The 15,636-nt window shown below is 42.3% G+C and overlaps 1 protein-coding gene across 14 annotated transcripts in view; it reads right to left on the reverse strand.

Moving 5' to 3' along the window:
• The window catches only part of syne1b (spectrin repeat containing, nuclear envelope 1b), a 101,101-nt gene that overhangs the window by 28,042 nt on the left and 57,423 nt on the right, over positions 1–15,636 (reverse strand). For 13 of the 14 annotated variants that reach the window (XM_088087704.1, XM_088087708.1, XM_088087716.1 and 10 more), the window contains 28 exons: positions 15,349–15,525; positions 14,798–15,063; positions 11,960–14,120; positions 10,796–11,133; positions 10,552–10,696; positions 10,233–10,451; positions 9,883–10,151; positions 9,510–9,675; positions 9,235–9,390; positions 8,935–9,087; positions 8,641–8,823; positions 8,047–8,184; positions 7,662–7,847; positions 7,380–7,502; positions 7,068–7,250; positions 6,659–6,802; positions 6,041–6,229; positions 5,630–5,770; positions 5,172–5,285; positions 4,906–5,067; positions 4,095–4,289; positions 3,801–3,977; positions 2,649–2,840; positions 1,413–1,544; positions 968–1,068; positions 720–873; positions 487–615; positions 242–397 (listed from right to left, as the gene is read on the reverse strand). In XM_088087704.1, the coding sequence (XP_087943830.1) occupies positions 242–397; positions 487–615; positions 720–873; positions 968–1,068; positions 1,413–1,544; positions 2,649–2,840; positions 3,801–3,977; positions 4,095–4,289; positions 4,906–5,067; positions 5,172–5,285; positions 5,630–5,770; positions 6,041–6,229; positions 6,659–6,802; positions 7,068–7,250; positions 7,380–7,502; positions 7,662–7,847; positions 8,047–8,184; positions 8,641–8,823; positions 8,935–9,087; positions 9,235–9,390; positions 9,510–9,675; positions 9,883–10,151; positions 10,233–10,451; positions 10,552–10,696; positions 10,796–11,133; positions 11,960–14,120; positions 14,798–15,063; positions 15,349–15,525 (6,849 nt within the window). The remainder of the gene's footprint in view (positions 1–241; positions 398–486; positions 616–719; positions 874–967; positions 1,069–1,412; positions 1,545–2,648; positions 2,841–3,800; positions 3,978–4,094; positions 4,290–4,905; positions 5,068–5,171; positions 5,286–5,629; positions 5,771–6,040; positions 6,230–6,658; positions 6,803–7,067; positions 7,251–7,379; positions 7,503–7,661; positions 7,848–8,046; positions 8,185–8,640; positions 8,824–8,934; positions 9,088–9,234; positions 9,391–9,509; positions 9,676–9,882; positions 10,152–10,232; positions 10,452–10,551; positions 10,697–10,795; positions 11,134–11,959; positions 14,121–14,797; positions 15,064–15,348; positions 15,526–15,636) is intronic. The other variant, XM_088087713.1, reaches the window with a different exon arrangement.

Consider the following 15,636-nt stretch of genomic DNA (forward strand, 5'->3'; position numbering starts at 1 on the left):
AAAATGACAAGATTATATCCAGAGTGTAGATAAACTGCAATTTTGATTCCCAATGAGAAACACACAATAATCTTTTTACAATCACACATCCAAAACCACATACTGTAGGTGTCAACTGAACTTCAGGATGAAGATGCAGTAATTCATGGATATTGCCAGACACATGTGATTTGCAAATTAAAACTATCCATAATAAAAGAAAGAAAAAGAAAAGAAGCTGCACAAATGTGCATGATTTTACCTCCTGTTTTTGTAGCTGGGTCTCTGCGTTTTCAGCCAGCAGCACTGAGCCAGAGAAGACGTTGTTCTCAACACCATCCAGCCAGGAGGAGGTGGATGACACAGCTGTGTAGAGCTGCTGTTCCATCTGCGCCACCTGTGTCTCACCACCACCAGGCTGTGGACACACACACACACGAGTGTTACAGATTTCAGTAGACACATGCTGAACACTAAAATACATTAAAATGTACGATCGTGAAATACCTGAGTGGTCATGCCCTCTATTGTTTGTCTGAAGCTATCATACAGAGTATTCAGGGAGGATTTGTCAGCCTGTGTGTCTCCTTTAAACATCGATCCAGCTGTGGTCACACGAGAAGCTCTGGAGTATACCTGCAAAAAGAAAAACAGCAGCCAGCTTTAAAAAATGATACCAACAAGAACAATATGAACACACTCTACCTCTAGTGCTAATAATAACACAGCAGGGTGTGTACCGGCTGTTTGTGGTCCTGCTCCAGAGTTTTCTGCAGGAGCTGCAGTTTAGTTTTGAGCTCTAGTCTCAAGCTTTCCCATTTCTGCCTCATCTGCTCCCGAGCAACCTGAGATTCCCTCTCAACCAAAGCTGCTGGAGAAAATGGCTCTGTGGTACTGTGCAGTGACAGAAACATGAATCAGTAAATGCTGTAAATAACAAATGATAATTTATTTTTTGATTAGGATTATATATCTGTATGTTAAATACCTGGCACTGCTGGGCGAGGCCTGTTGGATGAGGATTTCCTCTCCTCTGCTGGCCACTGACTGAAGCAACTTTTTCTGTTCTGCGAGCTGCTCCTCCAGTTCCTAAACAGCAATTATGTAAAACAGTTTGATTGGATTTGATAGAATTTATTAACTAACATTTAATAGCTTTCACACAGCTTCTGAATCACTTTGGTGGTGGTCCAGTGGAACAAAGGCATTCTAATTTTATTTTATGAAGGTGGGATTATTTCATTTTCAACAGTAGAGTAACAATAGATCTTTGCAGTACAAGTGTGATGTGTGATAGTGGTCACACAGTAAAAAATGAACACCAAATCATGAAGAAAAAGAGACAAAAATTCTATTATTAATGGCCTGGTGCTACCACTGCATTGCTATGTAGAGTGAGAACTCAAACAGGGAGACTAAAAGTGAAAGTGTACCCTCTGTCTCTGCAGACTGTCCTGGTGTTGCTGGGAACGTGTGGTCCGGGCCTGGGCCAGCCAGTCCTGCACACTGGGACTCTGAGAGAGGCTGGAGTCTGATTCACTGTCCTCCTGCTCCTGCAGAGAGCCCTGTGGGACCGAAAAATGTATCATAAAATATTTAAGACACACACATTAGCAAGGAAGCAAGACCATCAAAACACAGTTATTAAGTTCTGATTCACAAGTTTTGCAAATTTGTCAGTGACTGTAAAGAAATGCTAAAGTCAAGATGGTGCTAAATGGGATATTTAAGACAAATATTCAGTATTATGTTGACTGGTCTTTTTTCTTATGTTATGCTTGCCAGTAGATAAACAACAAGTGGACTAGACACTTAAGTCAGCCTGTGGTATTATTGCTGCCTTCATGTGCTCCTCGGAAATATCGTATCTACCACATTTACGATTTATGTGCACATTAACAGTCCTTCAAAGTCATAATTACAAGTGGGAAATTGGGAAATTCCGATGACATCCGAGTTGCCTGAATTGTGATGATAAAAAACAATTGATGGTAAAAAATTATATATTTAACTATTTTGTTCATAGTAGATACTTAATATTTTCACATTTATTGTATGCATCTATTAGCTGTAGCAGACAAGTAAACGTTTAACTATAAAGCATGCGAGGCGAGTATACTAGCATTAATAACAGCATTACTTTATTACACGAGTTGCCGACTTTACGTCATAAATGCTAAATAATAGAAATTTTTCCTCACAAGCAAAATGTAATATGGTAATAACGAATAATGTAGAGTGACTTCGATTAAATACAAAAATATAATATATAATATGTAAAATATATAAAAAATTAATTTAATATATAAAAATATAAATGAACTCAAAACAGCTATTAGTACTCTTCTTAAAGTAGTACTTCTTAGTATTAAAATGCAACCTATCTTCTTTGTAGGTCTCATGTTGTTCCCACTGTATGACCTCAAAGCACATGAACAAAGCAAAGCCAGAAGAATGACTCCCAAACACAGAAATTACGACCTTCCAACATCACACGAATGCAACTTATGTGATGGTGCAAGGCTAAAATATTCTTTATGGAGCAGTTAAAAAGAAATGTCACATATGATGTTGGAAAATAACCACAGTGGGGACTGAGCCCAACATCTTCAGCATCACATGCACACACATTAGTGCATGTTGGCATTAAAAACATGTAGCCGCCTCACCTGGATGTTACTCTGCTTGTCTTGTAGCATCCTCTGCAGCTCCAACAGGCTTCCCTTCAACATGCGTAGCTTCCTGGCCAACTGCTCGGCTTCCTCTCTGGTCTCCGTCCGGCCCTCCAGCAGCAGGTTCTCACTGTGTATGGACAGCTCTGACAGGGCCAGCACCTTCTCTTCGATCTCCAGCAGCATGTTCTGCAGCAGCAGGAGGAGAGAGGCCAGCTCAAACATGGTGTCTCACCACCGACAGCAGCTCCTCTCTCTATGCAACAGACCCTCAGACACACAGGGGGCCAGGGGCTGGCTGAACCCCCTACAGCAGCAGCTTTCCCCAGCCACAGGACAGGGAGAGCTCTCCCTCTGCTCTCATCCTTGGCCCACCTCTCCAGCCTCGCCTCCTCTGCAACATATTATCGCTAATCCTTCACGCTCCATGCTGCATACGTGCAAATCACGGGAAAATTCAAAAGCAACTCTCGTGTGCAGAACATCATCCTAAATCCAGACCAATTAAAGACGCCCATCAGTGAATGCTGCTCCAAAGTTTGAGAACACATTTGTTTTCTGAAAGCATTGCCACTACTATGCTATCGATAGCTTCAGCTGGTCTTTTTAAGGCAAAGAGTAACTCCCTCCCTCTCAGATCTCTAGGATTCACCTACTTGGATATTCTAGCAGCTTTATCACCAACACCAATCCCAGCAGCGGGATCTATTAATCGTCTGAAAGCCACAACCCCTGACTACTCAGTCCTACGCTGCTAACAGGCCATGTCAAACAGAGACATCTGCATAATCTGCTTAAGACTAGTCCAACAGTCGCTTAGGAGCCCAGCCATCTGAATGCCCCTCTAACTCCTCTAAAGCTCTTGTTTACCCTCTGAGAGCTTCCTGCCCCTCTGGTATGATTCATATGTGATGAGGGAAACTAAATATTGAAGTTTAAGACACATGGAAATAATCCACTGGCATATTTGCGTTAGTGTGTTGAACAAAAACACTGGCTAAACACCTGGAAAACAGCACCCAATAACTTGCACTGACATGCATAATAATTATATTAAGTAACCTCATAATCATAAATTAATTCATGTAATAATTCTAATTAACGTGTTTGTGGTAAGTGCTGCTAATGAACAGCAGGGGGAGCTTTTACCTGACATTCAGCCAGCTGATCCTCCATTTCCGTCTCCTCTACAGGTTTAGGTTCAAGGATGAAGGTCACAGCGCTGCGCATTCTGGTCAGCCACAGGTCCAGTTCATCTGCTTGGCTGAGATAGTGCTGTATGGCTTTTTCCTGCTGTTGGCCCTCCAGACGGTCACTTATGCGCTCCTGAGGCAGAGACCATCACATTTCACTCATCATGTCAATCTATTTTTTAACATTACAGTAATAAAATGTATTAATAAATATCAATAAATGTTCTTTCACAATCTTCACAAAAACTACCTCCAATAGTTGCTGTTTCCCAGAGGCCTTCATGTGGATGGTGGCCATCCTCTCTGCTAACACTGCGAGGGAGGAGTGCATGGCCAGCTGATCAGCCATATCTGAGTCCACAGCGTCAGAGGCCAGGTCCTCTGTAATGCTCGTTTGCAGCCTGTCGATTTCCTCCTGCACACTCTGAATCTCTGCTATCAGACCCTGGAGACATAGAATATGTTAAAAGTGTTGCATGCTATACATTGACTGACTTACATTGCATTTCTGTTTTGGTTAAAGGGAAGTATTATCTTTTTGATGTTTTTAGATACTGTGACTGTATGGCTTACGATAAATATCACAAATTCTGACTTTGAATATTAAAGACAGCAGTAATTCCCTTTTCAAACCAGTTACCCCTAATAGATAAAACTGTGCAAACACTGCAGAGATTTTCAGAATTTTGTTACGGTTCTGCAGACTTGCAGAGCAGAAATATACAGAGAGGTCATTGCCAGATGCTAAACATGCAATTTATTTGTAACATACACTACTTTTTAGAGTTACCAAGCTTAATTAGCTGTGATACTATAAACGCAAAACAAGTTGACAAGAGTGGCCCAAAATATATTTTCACAAACCAGAATTATTAGCAAAATTTCATGTTTTTTATATTTGACAGAGGTTAACAAGTATATTTTGCATTACCATGACTTTTTATATTATTTTTGAGGTCTGGCTTGATTTTTGTACAATGGGAGGAAGTGGAGACATGTCATACATCCTCCATCTTTCCATCTAAACATTTCCATGACTTTATTGTAATATAATAACTCACCTCGTGTGCCTTGAAGTGGCTATCTGGGCTTTTATCTGCCTCCAGAGGCTCGCTCAGTTTGGCTTCCAAAGCCTCCATTTTAGAGGAGATCGACTGGAGAGAGCCCTGATAATGCTGCTGCTTTTCCAGGGCTTCATAAAGAGACCTCTGCTTCTCGCTGATCTGTTGAAGGACCAATTGGATGTGTCAAAGTGCTAATTCTCAAAACATAACAGCCGCTGAGAATCAATAAACTATTTAGCTAATATCTTGTCTTATTGACATACCACATTCTTTAGTGTCTCCCAGGAGCGCTGCAAGTCATCTAGGTTGGCCACAGACTCAAATGTTGGGTCATATAATTCTTGGATTGGAGCTCTTGTGAGTGTCCCTCTTCCCACCTTAAACAAACATTCAAACAGCACCATCTGCATTTAAGACATGTTAGTTTTAAATGAAAAGCAATCTGTTAAAATACATCTATAAAGCCTCAAATTCACTGTTTGTCATGATGAGCTTGCGGGTGCAGGCAGACAATAGATATGGATTATTACTCCCTTTGGTCTGTTCTTGCCTTCTTCATTTATTAATTGACAGTGTGTCATTTAATTAGAAAGTTAACAGGAAAGATAACATAAAATTAGATGTTGGAAAAAAAAAGATAAACCCAAAATTTTACAATTATGTGCTTGTTTGCAGAATGACTGAAAAATAAGCTATCAAAAGGAAGAGGGAAGGCAGATACCTTGGTTATAGTGGCTTCAGTGTAAGTGATGGGAGAAGGAGAGCGACAGACAGGAGGAGAAGAGACCTCACTGTTAGTGCCCTCCTCCCCAGACTCCTCAGTTACGGGAGACAGGAGGGTGTGACAGCGGCCAGCCGTCATCTGACACGCCATGCAAGAAACATTAACAGAAGAGCACACATGCAAGGTGGATTGGGAAAGATTAATCATATGTAATGTGTTTTTTAGATAAAAGTGGTGCAATGCACCTTTTAAAAACACATATTTTACAAGCAAAGAGGTAAAATTAGTATGATTAAAGGACTCTTAAAGCTCAAGCCAGAAACAGCAGAATGAGTTTATTAAGTAGCCAGTGCCATCACCAACGATGCAGCTTTATCAGCACCACTATATTATACTATGTTCTCTTACCATGACAGCTTGCGCTGAAGATTTCTTGGATTTCTCCCCATCGATCTCCTGCAGCTCCTCAGGTAGCCCCTCCACATCGCTGACTGTCAGCAGCATGGTGGCGTGTTTGGCCTTCACAGCCAGCATCTTACATTTTGAGTTTAGTGAGGCAATCTGTTCTTGGTAACCTTTGATCTTCTGTGCCAGTTCCTGGTCAGGAAATGCAAAATTTGCAACTTACTATGTATTTATGAGGAAATGCCATTTATACCAATGCAGTAGAGAGAATGGCATAAGCAGAATTGAGGATTTCATTAATTTGGTTGAATAAATACAGATGTTGCAGCACAGCTGATATGCTTTTAGTTCTACTGGCACTTGGCAAAAGAGATTTGATGCCTAACCCCTGAGTCTTAAACACGGGTCCATAACCCCTATAGTGTCCTCAGGGTCACTGCAGGGTGGCTGCTAAATTACCTCTTAATAACTTTCATTTTGTTGAATTCACATGTTAAGTTCTTGATTATGTGGTCTTACTCCAAATTTATAAACATGTAACATATAACCGTGTCACACTTTATTGTACCTTGTTATACCTATATTACACTAATGAATTGTAATGTAATTTATGTATTTTACTTCATGGTGAAGGATTTGGGCCTGCAGCTCCTGGATGTTGTTTGTGGGGATCGGTCGGTCCTGAATGACACGGTGTGCTTCCTCTATCAGCCCCTGTAGGTCTCTCACTTCCTGTTCGTATTGCTCATACTGCACCACTGCCTCCTGCATACAAAAATGAAATTGCTTTGTCACTGTTAGAGAACAGTTCAAACCTCCAGTATGTTTATTTTGCAGAATTTACAAAGAGCACACTTCTCATCGATGCAGAGAACCATATAAATCTTTCAGTTCTTAAATCATATTATTTACTCGGCAGAACTGTAACTCAAGTTGCAAGCTGCATCTGTCTGTAGACACCATACATTGTATACTGAATGCAGGACAAAATGACGTTCATGTCCTGCAGCAATAGTGCCCCCTATTGTACCTGCAGGATGTTGCATTGCTGAATGGCCACGTGCTGCAACTGACTGGCCTCTTGCTGCAGACGCAGTGCTGTGCGACAGATGGCGAGGTTAGGCATCACCTCCTCGGGGACCCGCAGAGCACTCTGACACAGCTGCACCGCCTGCACTTGCTGCTTGAAGCTCTCCATATCTGCCAGCAGACGCTGCAAAGACAGGGAAAGTTTATATTGTGTGAAACTGTTAACAAGCTGTAATGTGCAAAGTAAGCTTCTCAAGTGCTTTGTGACAAATTACAGGTTAATTTATGGATTATTTTAATGTGGTGTGGTTACCTGTCTCTGAGCCAGCTGTTCTTTGAGGCTCTGACGTGCCAACTCTGGTGAGGTCAGTGTGGCTTGGACCTGCTCCAGAGCAACGTGCAGGGCCTTCACTTCGTACTCCAGGGCTTCCATACTCTGAAGAAATAGCACAAGTTAATTATACAATGTATTTAGCTCTGTTAGGTATGAGCAACAAGTGCTAATACTGCTTCACAGAAATTCTATAAGTCTAATATAACAAAAATGGGAAAAGTTGTTACTAAAAAGTAATAGATAAGAGTTTTTTCTCTGTACCTTATCGGCATCTTCCAAGCTCTGCAGCCGTGTCTTGATGCACTGCTGAAGCTCCTCTGTGTGTCGACTAAGTTCACAAACCTGCTGGCTCATAGACTCGACCTGCAGCACCTCAGACAGAAGCTCCACTTTCTCTGCCATCGATTCCAGGTCTCCATGGAGCTCCCGAGACTCACGAAGGACAGCCTAAAGCAAAAGGACAACAAGGCGATGAATCAAAGGTGTGTGTGGTGTGATCTCCTGGTGGGAGACATATCAATGAACCATGTGTGGATAAGAAGGAGGAGGTTGGAGAGTTCAATTACACCTCTTAAAAAGCCAAAATGTGTGTAGTTGAATATCATAATAGAACCCATGAGGATGCCTGTTTGCAAACCACACTCACCTGGTACATTCGTATCTGCTCCTGCAGATGAACAGAGGAGTTCCAGATGATGTTTGCTCTCACCAGGCTTTTGGCTTTCTCCGACCACCTTACAATAAAGTCCAGCATCTCGTTATACTCGTCTAAATAGCACACAGCCTGAGGAACCGAGATAAGAGAGAGGCCGTATGGTTAAAGCACAACACGAATGAATAAGGTATCTTTGTAACTATGTTACAATTTATGAATGTTGTAGCATGACATAACCTCAACTGACATTAATCATTATTTATGTCATTTTATATGTTTTGTTTATATATATATTTGTATGTTTTATTTTAATGGATATTGATATCTTTTGTATTAACACTAAGCAAGAACTATGTTTATGTTTACAAGAATGTTATTTACATTCTATAATGTGCAATTGTGGTAATTTCCTCCAAGAAGAAACATGAAAGAAGAGAAGTTTTATAGTTCGTTTAATCATTTTAAAAGTTTAAAAGGTTTTCAAAATCTTATAGTTGTTCAAGTGGACTCATTCCCTCTTGGTTGTGTATTTCCTAAAATGAGTGACATGCATGAGTGCAACAGCTGAGACATGAAAAAGCGAACCTTTTTGAGCCAGTTGTTCCTGCAGTCTGCCAGCCGTGTTGTGTGGTGATGCATCTCCGAGAGCTTGCTGATGGCGTCACTGAGCTGTTTGGCCAGCAGCGGGTTCCTGCGGCCAAACTCTTGCACTGAAGCATCCAGTTCTGAGAGAGTGCGACCACAACTGTCCAGGTCCTCAGCCAGGCTCTGAGAAATGAAATAAAATATATAATTTTATATCCTTTCAACATCTATTAGCTGTGAATGTGAATAAAACTGTATCAACTACATATTCACAGTGAGTCCAAGTTAGCCCACCTTGACCTCTTCTTTGGCATGATCAACGTCAGGAGATTTTTCTTTGAATTTAGCGGAGATCGCTTTAAGTTTCTCAGAGATGTCGTGGATTCTTGAGCTGAAGTCCTCTTTTATTTCTCTGGTTTTCTGAATTTCTCTCTCTTTCGAAAGAACCTGGAAATTATTGAGAAATGTCACTAGATGCAACTTGACTAAACTGTAGGTATTCATTGTGGAAATTATGAACTGTAAGATTATAATTCAGATGAAACAAAATTAGGAGGGCCATAAGGGTTTTATTTACACTGAAAGCTACAGTACCTGATCCTCAATGGCACCCAGTGCAAGAGAGACTTCAGCCAGCTGCATGGAGATTTCAGAGGGCAGTATAGTGTAGAGGTCCAGGTACTTGCTCTGTTGCTGCTCTGCTAGTTTATCCACATTCTGACGATAATTAATCACTTCTCCATGTACAACCTACAAAAAAGAGAGCCCAGGTCACCTTTCTCAGAAAGAGTAATACTCATATGGAAATGTTCTGGGGACGACTGGAACATCAGACAGACTATATCTCTGTTTTTAGATGTGAGATGTACCTCAAGCTCCTGCAGCAGAGAATCTATGTCTGGTGTGGGGTTGAGAAGAAGCTCTCTGGTCTCCTGAATCCAGGCTTTTACGACGCTGAGCTCCTTCTCCACCTCCTCTCTGTCCCTCAGCTCCTGAGCTGTTTGAGCACGCTTAGTCCTGGACTGTGTCAGGAGGCTGGAGGCAAAGAGAAAAACGACTCTACTGAACTTCTGAAAGTTAATTCATAAAAAGAATTTTTAAAAAAACTTTTCAATAATTCAATTATTTGCTCTTAATCTGAATCAAAATAATTTCTAAAGAACATTAAAAATTAAATTCATACTGACGATCAGACTTTATGTTATTTATATGGAACAGTTTGGCATTTTATCTTCTCATTACCTTTCCATTTGGTCTTGTACAGCTCTGATCTCCTTCAGACTGGGCAGCTCGTCCTGCTCAGTTGTCGGTGAAGGCACTTCCACATCGTGCAGCAGGCTGAGAGCGTACTGGCGCAGAAGCGTGAGGGAGGAGAGCTCTCTCTCCAAGTCTTGGCTCAGCAAGTCATGCTGGTCCAGCAGAGACTGCAGGGTCGCTTTGGAAGCTTTCTCAATGGCACTGTCAGGGAAACGACTCTGCAGCTCATCAGAGACTCCTCTCAACTTCACCATCTGTACAGAGTATCATTGTTTAGCTGCTAGTAAAAAAAAAAAAATTGTTATAATTACATATTTCCCCCATTGTCTGTGTACCTTCTCCCTAAAAGTCCTCCAATCCTGTGCTGTGTCTTCGAGTACTCTCTCTCGTCCCCGTGCAACGCTGCGTAGTCGTGTCCAGCGCTGCCACACGGTGGTCATGGAGCGACTGATGGTGGCCTTACTGGCATCACTCCCCACCAGCTCTAGCTGGGCAGCTTGCTCCTCTAAACCACTCAGCTTCTCTTGGAAGCCATTCACCAGTGAGACAAGGGACTGAAAAATAAAAAAAATTCAGTTAATGAACTAAGTGCACAGCATTCACAGAAGCACTTTTTTAATGTATGGAAGCTGCCTTTTTTTTGGCCTCTCATACCCGATGATTGCAGAGCTTTTCTTCAGCCTCTTGGCTTGTGGCTGCCTTTGCAGTGGAAAATTCAGTCAGCTTCTTTTCAGCCTCATTCATAAGCTCAATGACAGTCTGCCTCGCCTCCTGGTATGTCTTCCACTGAGCCACACAGCTTTGAAAAACAAAATATATCAGAGGATAAAATGCCATGATGAAGAATATTTCTGTGTCATTACAGGATATTAAAACATCAATCTTTTGTTCTCACTACCTTTGCAGGACGTCCTGGTGACACTGGAGCTGATCTCGGACCTCCACGCCTCTCTGCTTGGCTGACTCCACACTCACACGGAGCTGATCTTTGGCTGTGGGGTTGACAAGGTTCTCCAGCTGAGGCATCAGCGTCTGCAGCTCCTCCAGGTGGATGAGGAACTCCTGCTCTGTGGCCATGATGTCCCCCTGCTGCCGGAGACACTCCTCATAGTTCTCCACGTCCACACCCAGGCTAGCCTGCTGCAGAAAGGACACGGCATCCTCCAGCCACTCGCAGGCTGACTGCATCCTGAAGTGGTACTTCTGGCACAATGTCAGGGCTTCCTCCAGTGTAATCTTTACACAAGAAATCATCTTTTTAACATTTAGGTGTAAAAATACAGATTCCACTATGAATACAAATATTTTGAATCTTCACACCAAATGACAAATCAAATACTGTATATAGTATATACAGTATATGTATGTATATCATATACTGTATATAGGAATTAAAGCTGGAGTAGGAAGTCTAATTTTGTTGCAACTGGGCAAAAATCCCATTATAATCTTTGTTGAAATTATGATTAAAGTGATCTGAGAGAACACTAGACCTCTGCACTTCAACCTGGCTCTGTTTTCAGGCTTTAGAAAACCTTGCCTGTGAGAGGAGACTTTGGCCGATCACAGGTCATTTCAGAGAGAGGGTGTTCCCATGGGCTGTTCTACAAATAAAGATGCATATGCACGTCCCTTTGGTGAAAAAAAAAAAAAAGACTGACTCAAGGGCAGTGAATTCTACAGAAAAAGTTGCTATTCGAGCATTGGCATAAACTGCCTACACTGCAAAGCAACCCAAAAAAGGAAGAATGACTTTTTAAAAAAGAGAGTCTGAAAATAAAAGAACGAACAGGTCAATACTGCTAAACTGTATGAAGTGTGTGCATATGCCTGTGGTTGTCTGGTGGCGGGGGCTTCAGAAAGAGGGTGTATTTTCAAAGTCTGCCCTTTTTTTGGTTTATTTGTTTGTTTTTGTTGCCTTTTCCACATTCCTGCCTACCCCAGCTTTAAGGTGTCTATGGCAAATAGCATTACAGAAAAAGCATATTGCTTAAATCAATATATATATATATATATATATATAATTGCATTTAATGGAATACTGAGTGTAATATTGTCCCACCTGTTTGGAGCTCAGTGCTTTCTGAACATCTGCCTGCAGCTTTGCCATTTCCTCCAGGCTTGTATCTACATGAGTTGGGACAAGCTCATTGGCGCTGATGTACTCTTGTTTCTCTCTGCTACTGAGAGCCGCCACAATCCTCAGTCTCGACTGGACTTCCTCCTGCATGATTTGCTGCTTTCTGATCTCCTCCTGCACCTTCTCCACCCGCACATCAACGATCACAGCACAGCCCAGGTCGTCCCTGACCTGCTGCAGCCAGTCTAGAGTCCTCTTCATCTCCGTCTCAAAGTCTTTACTTTGGACGAACCTGTTCTCACACTCTTCAATCAGATCGCCCACTGCAGCCTGCAGGGACCGCAGCTCGTCTTGCCACAGAAGCACCTGCTCCTTGGAGGCGTCGTGAGCTGCTTGTTCCACGCGGGGTGCGAGAGTGTCCATCTGCTCCATGAGCCTTGACAGGTGAGAGTTGGCACTCTGGAGACTCCCCGCTAAAGCATGGTAGTTCTTCAGCCTCTCCTCGGCTGACTGCGTCTCTGCGTTCACTTTTACCAGCTGCTCTTTTGTGGCCTTTAACTCAGAGTCAACCTGCATGGCCATCGCTTTGTGGTCCTCAAATGACTCCAAAGTTTCCTCCAAGTGCTCTACTTTCTGTTCAACCAGCCTCTTTAGGCCGTTGTACAGGCTCACAAGCTGGGTCATTTCCTCTGGTCGCCATGGTTGACCGGTGCTACGAAATCCCTCTTTCTTCTGGTTCAGTTCGCTCACAGCGAGACCGAGGCTGCTCAGGTCTGCCTGGATCGTTTTATAATCACTCTGCAAACTGAGGACCTCTTCTGTTTGCAGCCCGACAGGCTGTGTACCGAGATTATTGAACTGCTCCTCGAGCTCTTTCAGCGCTTTATGAGTGACATCAATGAAAGATGTGTACTCATTTCTTGTGAGAATGGCTTGCTGGATTTTCTCCTGTTTTTCTTTGGCTAGTGCTAGTATGCTGTTATATTGCTGAGGGAGCGTGTTGAGTTTTTCATCCAAATAGCAGTGGTCTACTTCATTCAGACTGGGCAATATTTCCTGGCCTGCTCTTTGTACAATCAGGAGAAGATTCTCATATTCAATCGCCTGCTCGACTATCTGTTGATATTTAAGTAGCTGCGCTTCTAATTCAGCATCTCCAACCATCAGATTGATTTCTGGGAAGGTGACGATATCAGCTTGTTTTATCCACAGGCATATTCTCTCTAAATCAGTCTTGAAATACTTTCGGGAAACAAGTACTTTTTCAAGCTCCTGGAGTTTCTGGCCACATCTGTGTAGCGTTTTGTCAAAGATGTTTTGTAACTCTTGCAACTTTGTGAGAATCTCATTTCTTTCTTCCTCGCTGGCGTCCCTCATCAGGTCCCTCCCCTGAGACCACAAGGAGGTCAGCTCGCTCTGATAGGCTTTCAGACTGCTTTGGATGTTCCTACATGTTCGGACCTGCTTGGCCAAGTCGTCAGGTAACAAAGCGATGTACTCCTCAGACTGCGCCTTCTTCTCATTCTGCTGAACCCAGGAAATAGACTGGCTCACAGCCATCAGGAACTGTGTCCTCTCTGTGAAAGCCTTGCTCAGGTGTTTTCTGCGCTGCACAACCTTCACACTCAGAGATTCCACCTCATGTTGAGTGTCGGAGATAAGCTGTTGAAGACGATGACGTTCGCTGAGGCCCAGGCGAGCTAGCACCCTGTCAGCGTCGGCCATGGCCTGAGCCAACAGGAGCTGCTTGGCTTCTAACTCACTGCAGATGCTCAGGTGGTCAAACAGGAAGCTCTGAGCCAGCTCCGGAGGAGGGCTCATTTTCATGGCCTCAGACAGGGCAGGCTGCTGCTCCTCTGCCCAGTCCCGAGCCTCCCTCAGACGGGCCTCCACTTGGCCCATATCGTCAAGAGTCACCACCGAGTCCTGGATTTTCCTCTCAATCAGGTTCTGCATCTGAGACCATCGCTGCTCAAAGTGGCTGATCTGCTCTTTCACCAGCTCCTTGTCATCCAAGTTCAGATGCTGGATGACTTTTTGTTTCTGTTCCTTAAGGTCTTCAAGAGTGCCTTTTTGTTCCTCCAGAGTGACTGCAAGCTTTCGTAATGCCTCTAAATGCTGAGATGAACTTTCAGCATCCGTTCTGTAACACAAAGAAATTGAAAAAAGGAATTACATGAGAGTTAAACGGACAAAAAAACAAAATTAATTTTTTAAAAATTAAAAAAATTAAAATATCCCCCCCAAAATATAATCAATGGACTAAACGGTATGGGAAATTTATCACATGGAACAAATAACATACTCTTTTGGACTCCGAAAAGATATTTTTATTAAAGGTAGGTGGAGCCCTGCCATGGCTTATTTAATATAGTTAAAAAATCGAATTCCTTCAACACATTCTGAATCATACATGTAATTTTGTCTGACCAACTCATTTTCTCTTCCGATGCACACACAACTTCCTTTTCAGACCCCTGTCTCCCTATCCACCCTTTTTCCCCTCTACTTCTGAATTATTTTTCATTATTAATCCTTTTTTCGAATTTGTACCACTGTTCTACTCTAACCAGTATGATTATAATAATTAGGATTAATATTATAAGATTATTATTACTGTTTTCTTTTTTTCTTATTCTTTAAACTGTATTCTTGTTTTGCTAAATTATTTATAAACCATAAATATAGCTGAAAACAAAAAAGTAGGAAAATGTGTGAATATGATTGTATGATGGCTTTTGTCCTGTGAGAAGATTCAGGAGATCAGTGCACAACATTATTTGACTACTTTTAATTAGCAATCTTGGTTTAGAAACACACCTGGCCAGATTGTCCCACTCTTTGGACACCTGTTCAAACAGCGCCTCCACTGCAGTGATGCAGTCGTGGTATTCTTTAGACCTCTGCAGGTCGTCCTCTCTCTGGCTCTGCAGCTTGTTGGCCTGGTGACAGAGCTCCAGCCAGGAATGGCCCAGACGGTCGAGCTCTGCATGTTCTGGAGAGTCCTGGCCACCAGTCAATCTGCTCACAGTCTCTGTCATCTTGGTCAGGATGCTCTGTTTGGACTGCAGTTGCTGGCTGCATTCCTGTGTGATAAGCAATATACTGGATCATAACCCTAAATACATCCAACAGTAAGCAGATCTCTCTTTAATCCCTGCACAGCTCAAGCTAAAATGTTAAATTAAATAATAATAACAAAATCATGGACATAATCATGTTTAGATGCACTGCACTGTATAGTTAAACTAAAAATACTGTACATGTTTATTTTAATAAAAACGCAAAAGACGTTTGCTGAGGATGATTAAAAAAGAGCACCCTTTTATGTGCCTTGTCAAGGGATCCAAAGCTTTCATACTGTTCCCTACCTTGGCTTGTGACAGCATGTTTTGAGCTATCTTGGTCTCCAGCTCTGCAGGCCTTCTGGAGAGACTTAGGAGCTGCTGCTCCATATCCTGGAACAGACCGGTCAGATCTTGCTTCTGTTCCTTGATCTCCCGCCAGCCCTCTGAGAGCTCCTGTGCACTTGACATCCTTTCCTCTATCTGCAAAAACACATTTACAGCTTCCTATGGTCAAATATTTGTAAAACTGTACTATACAATATAAAATAACCTACATTCAAAACCATTCATTCATTATATTTTCACATTATA

The sequence above is a fragment of the Plectropomus leopardus genome, chromosome 14 (genome assembly GCF_026936395.1).
Source record: "Plectropomus leopardus strain MGB_pleo_1.0 chromosome 14, ASM2693639v1, whole genome shotgun sequence".
Lineage (NCBI taxonomy): Eukaryota > Metazoa > Chordata > Actinopteri > Perciformes > Serranidae > Plectropomus > Plectropomus leopardus.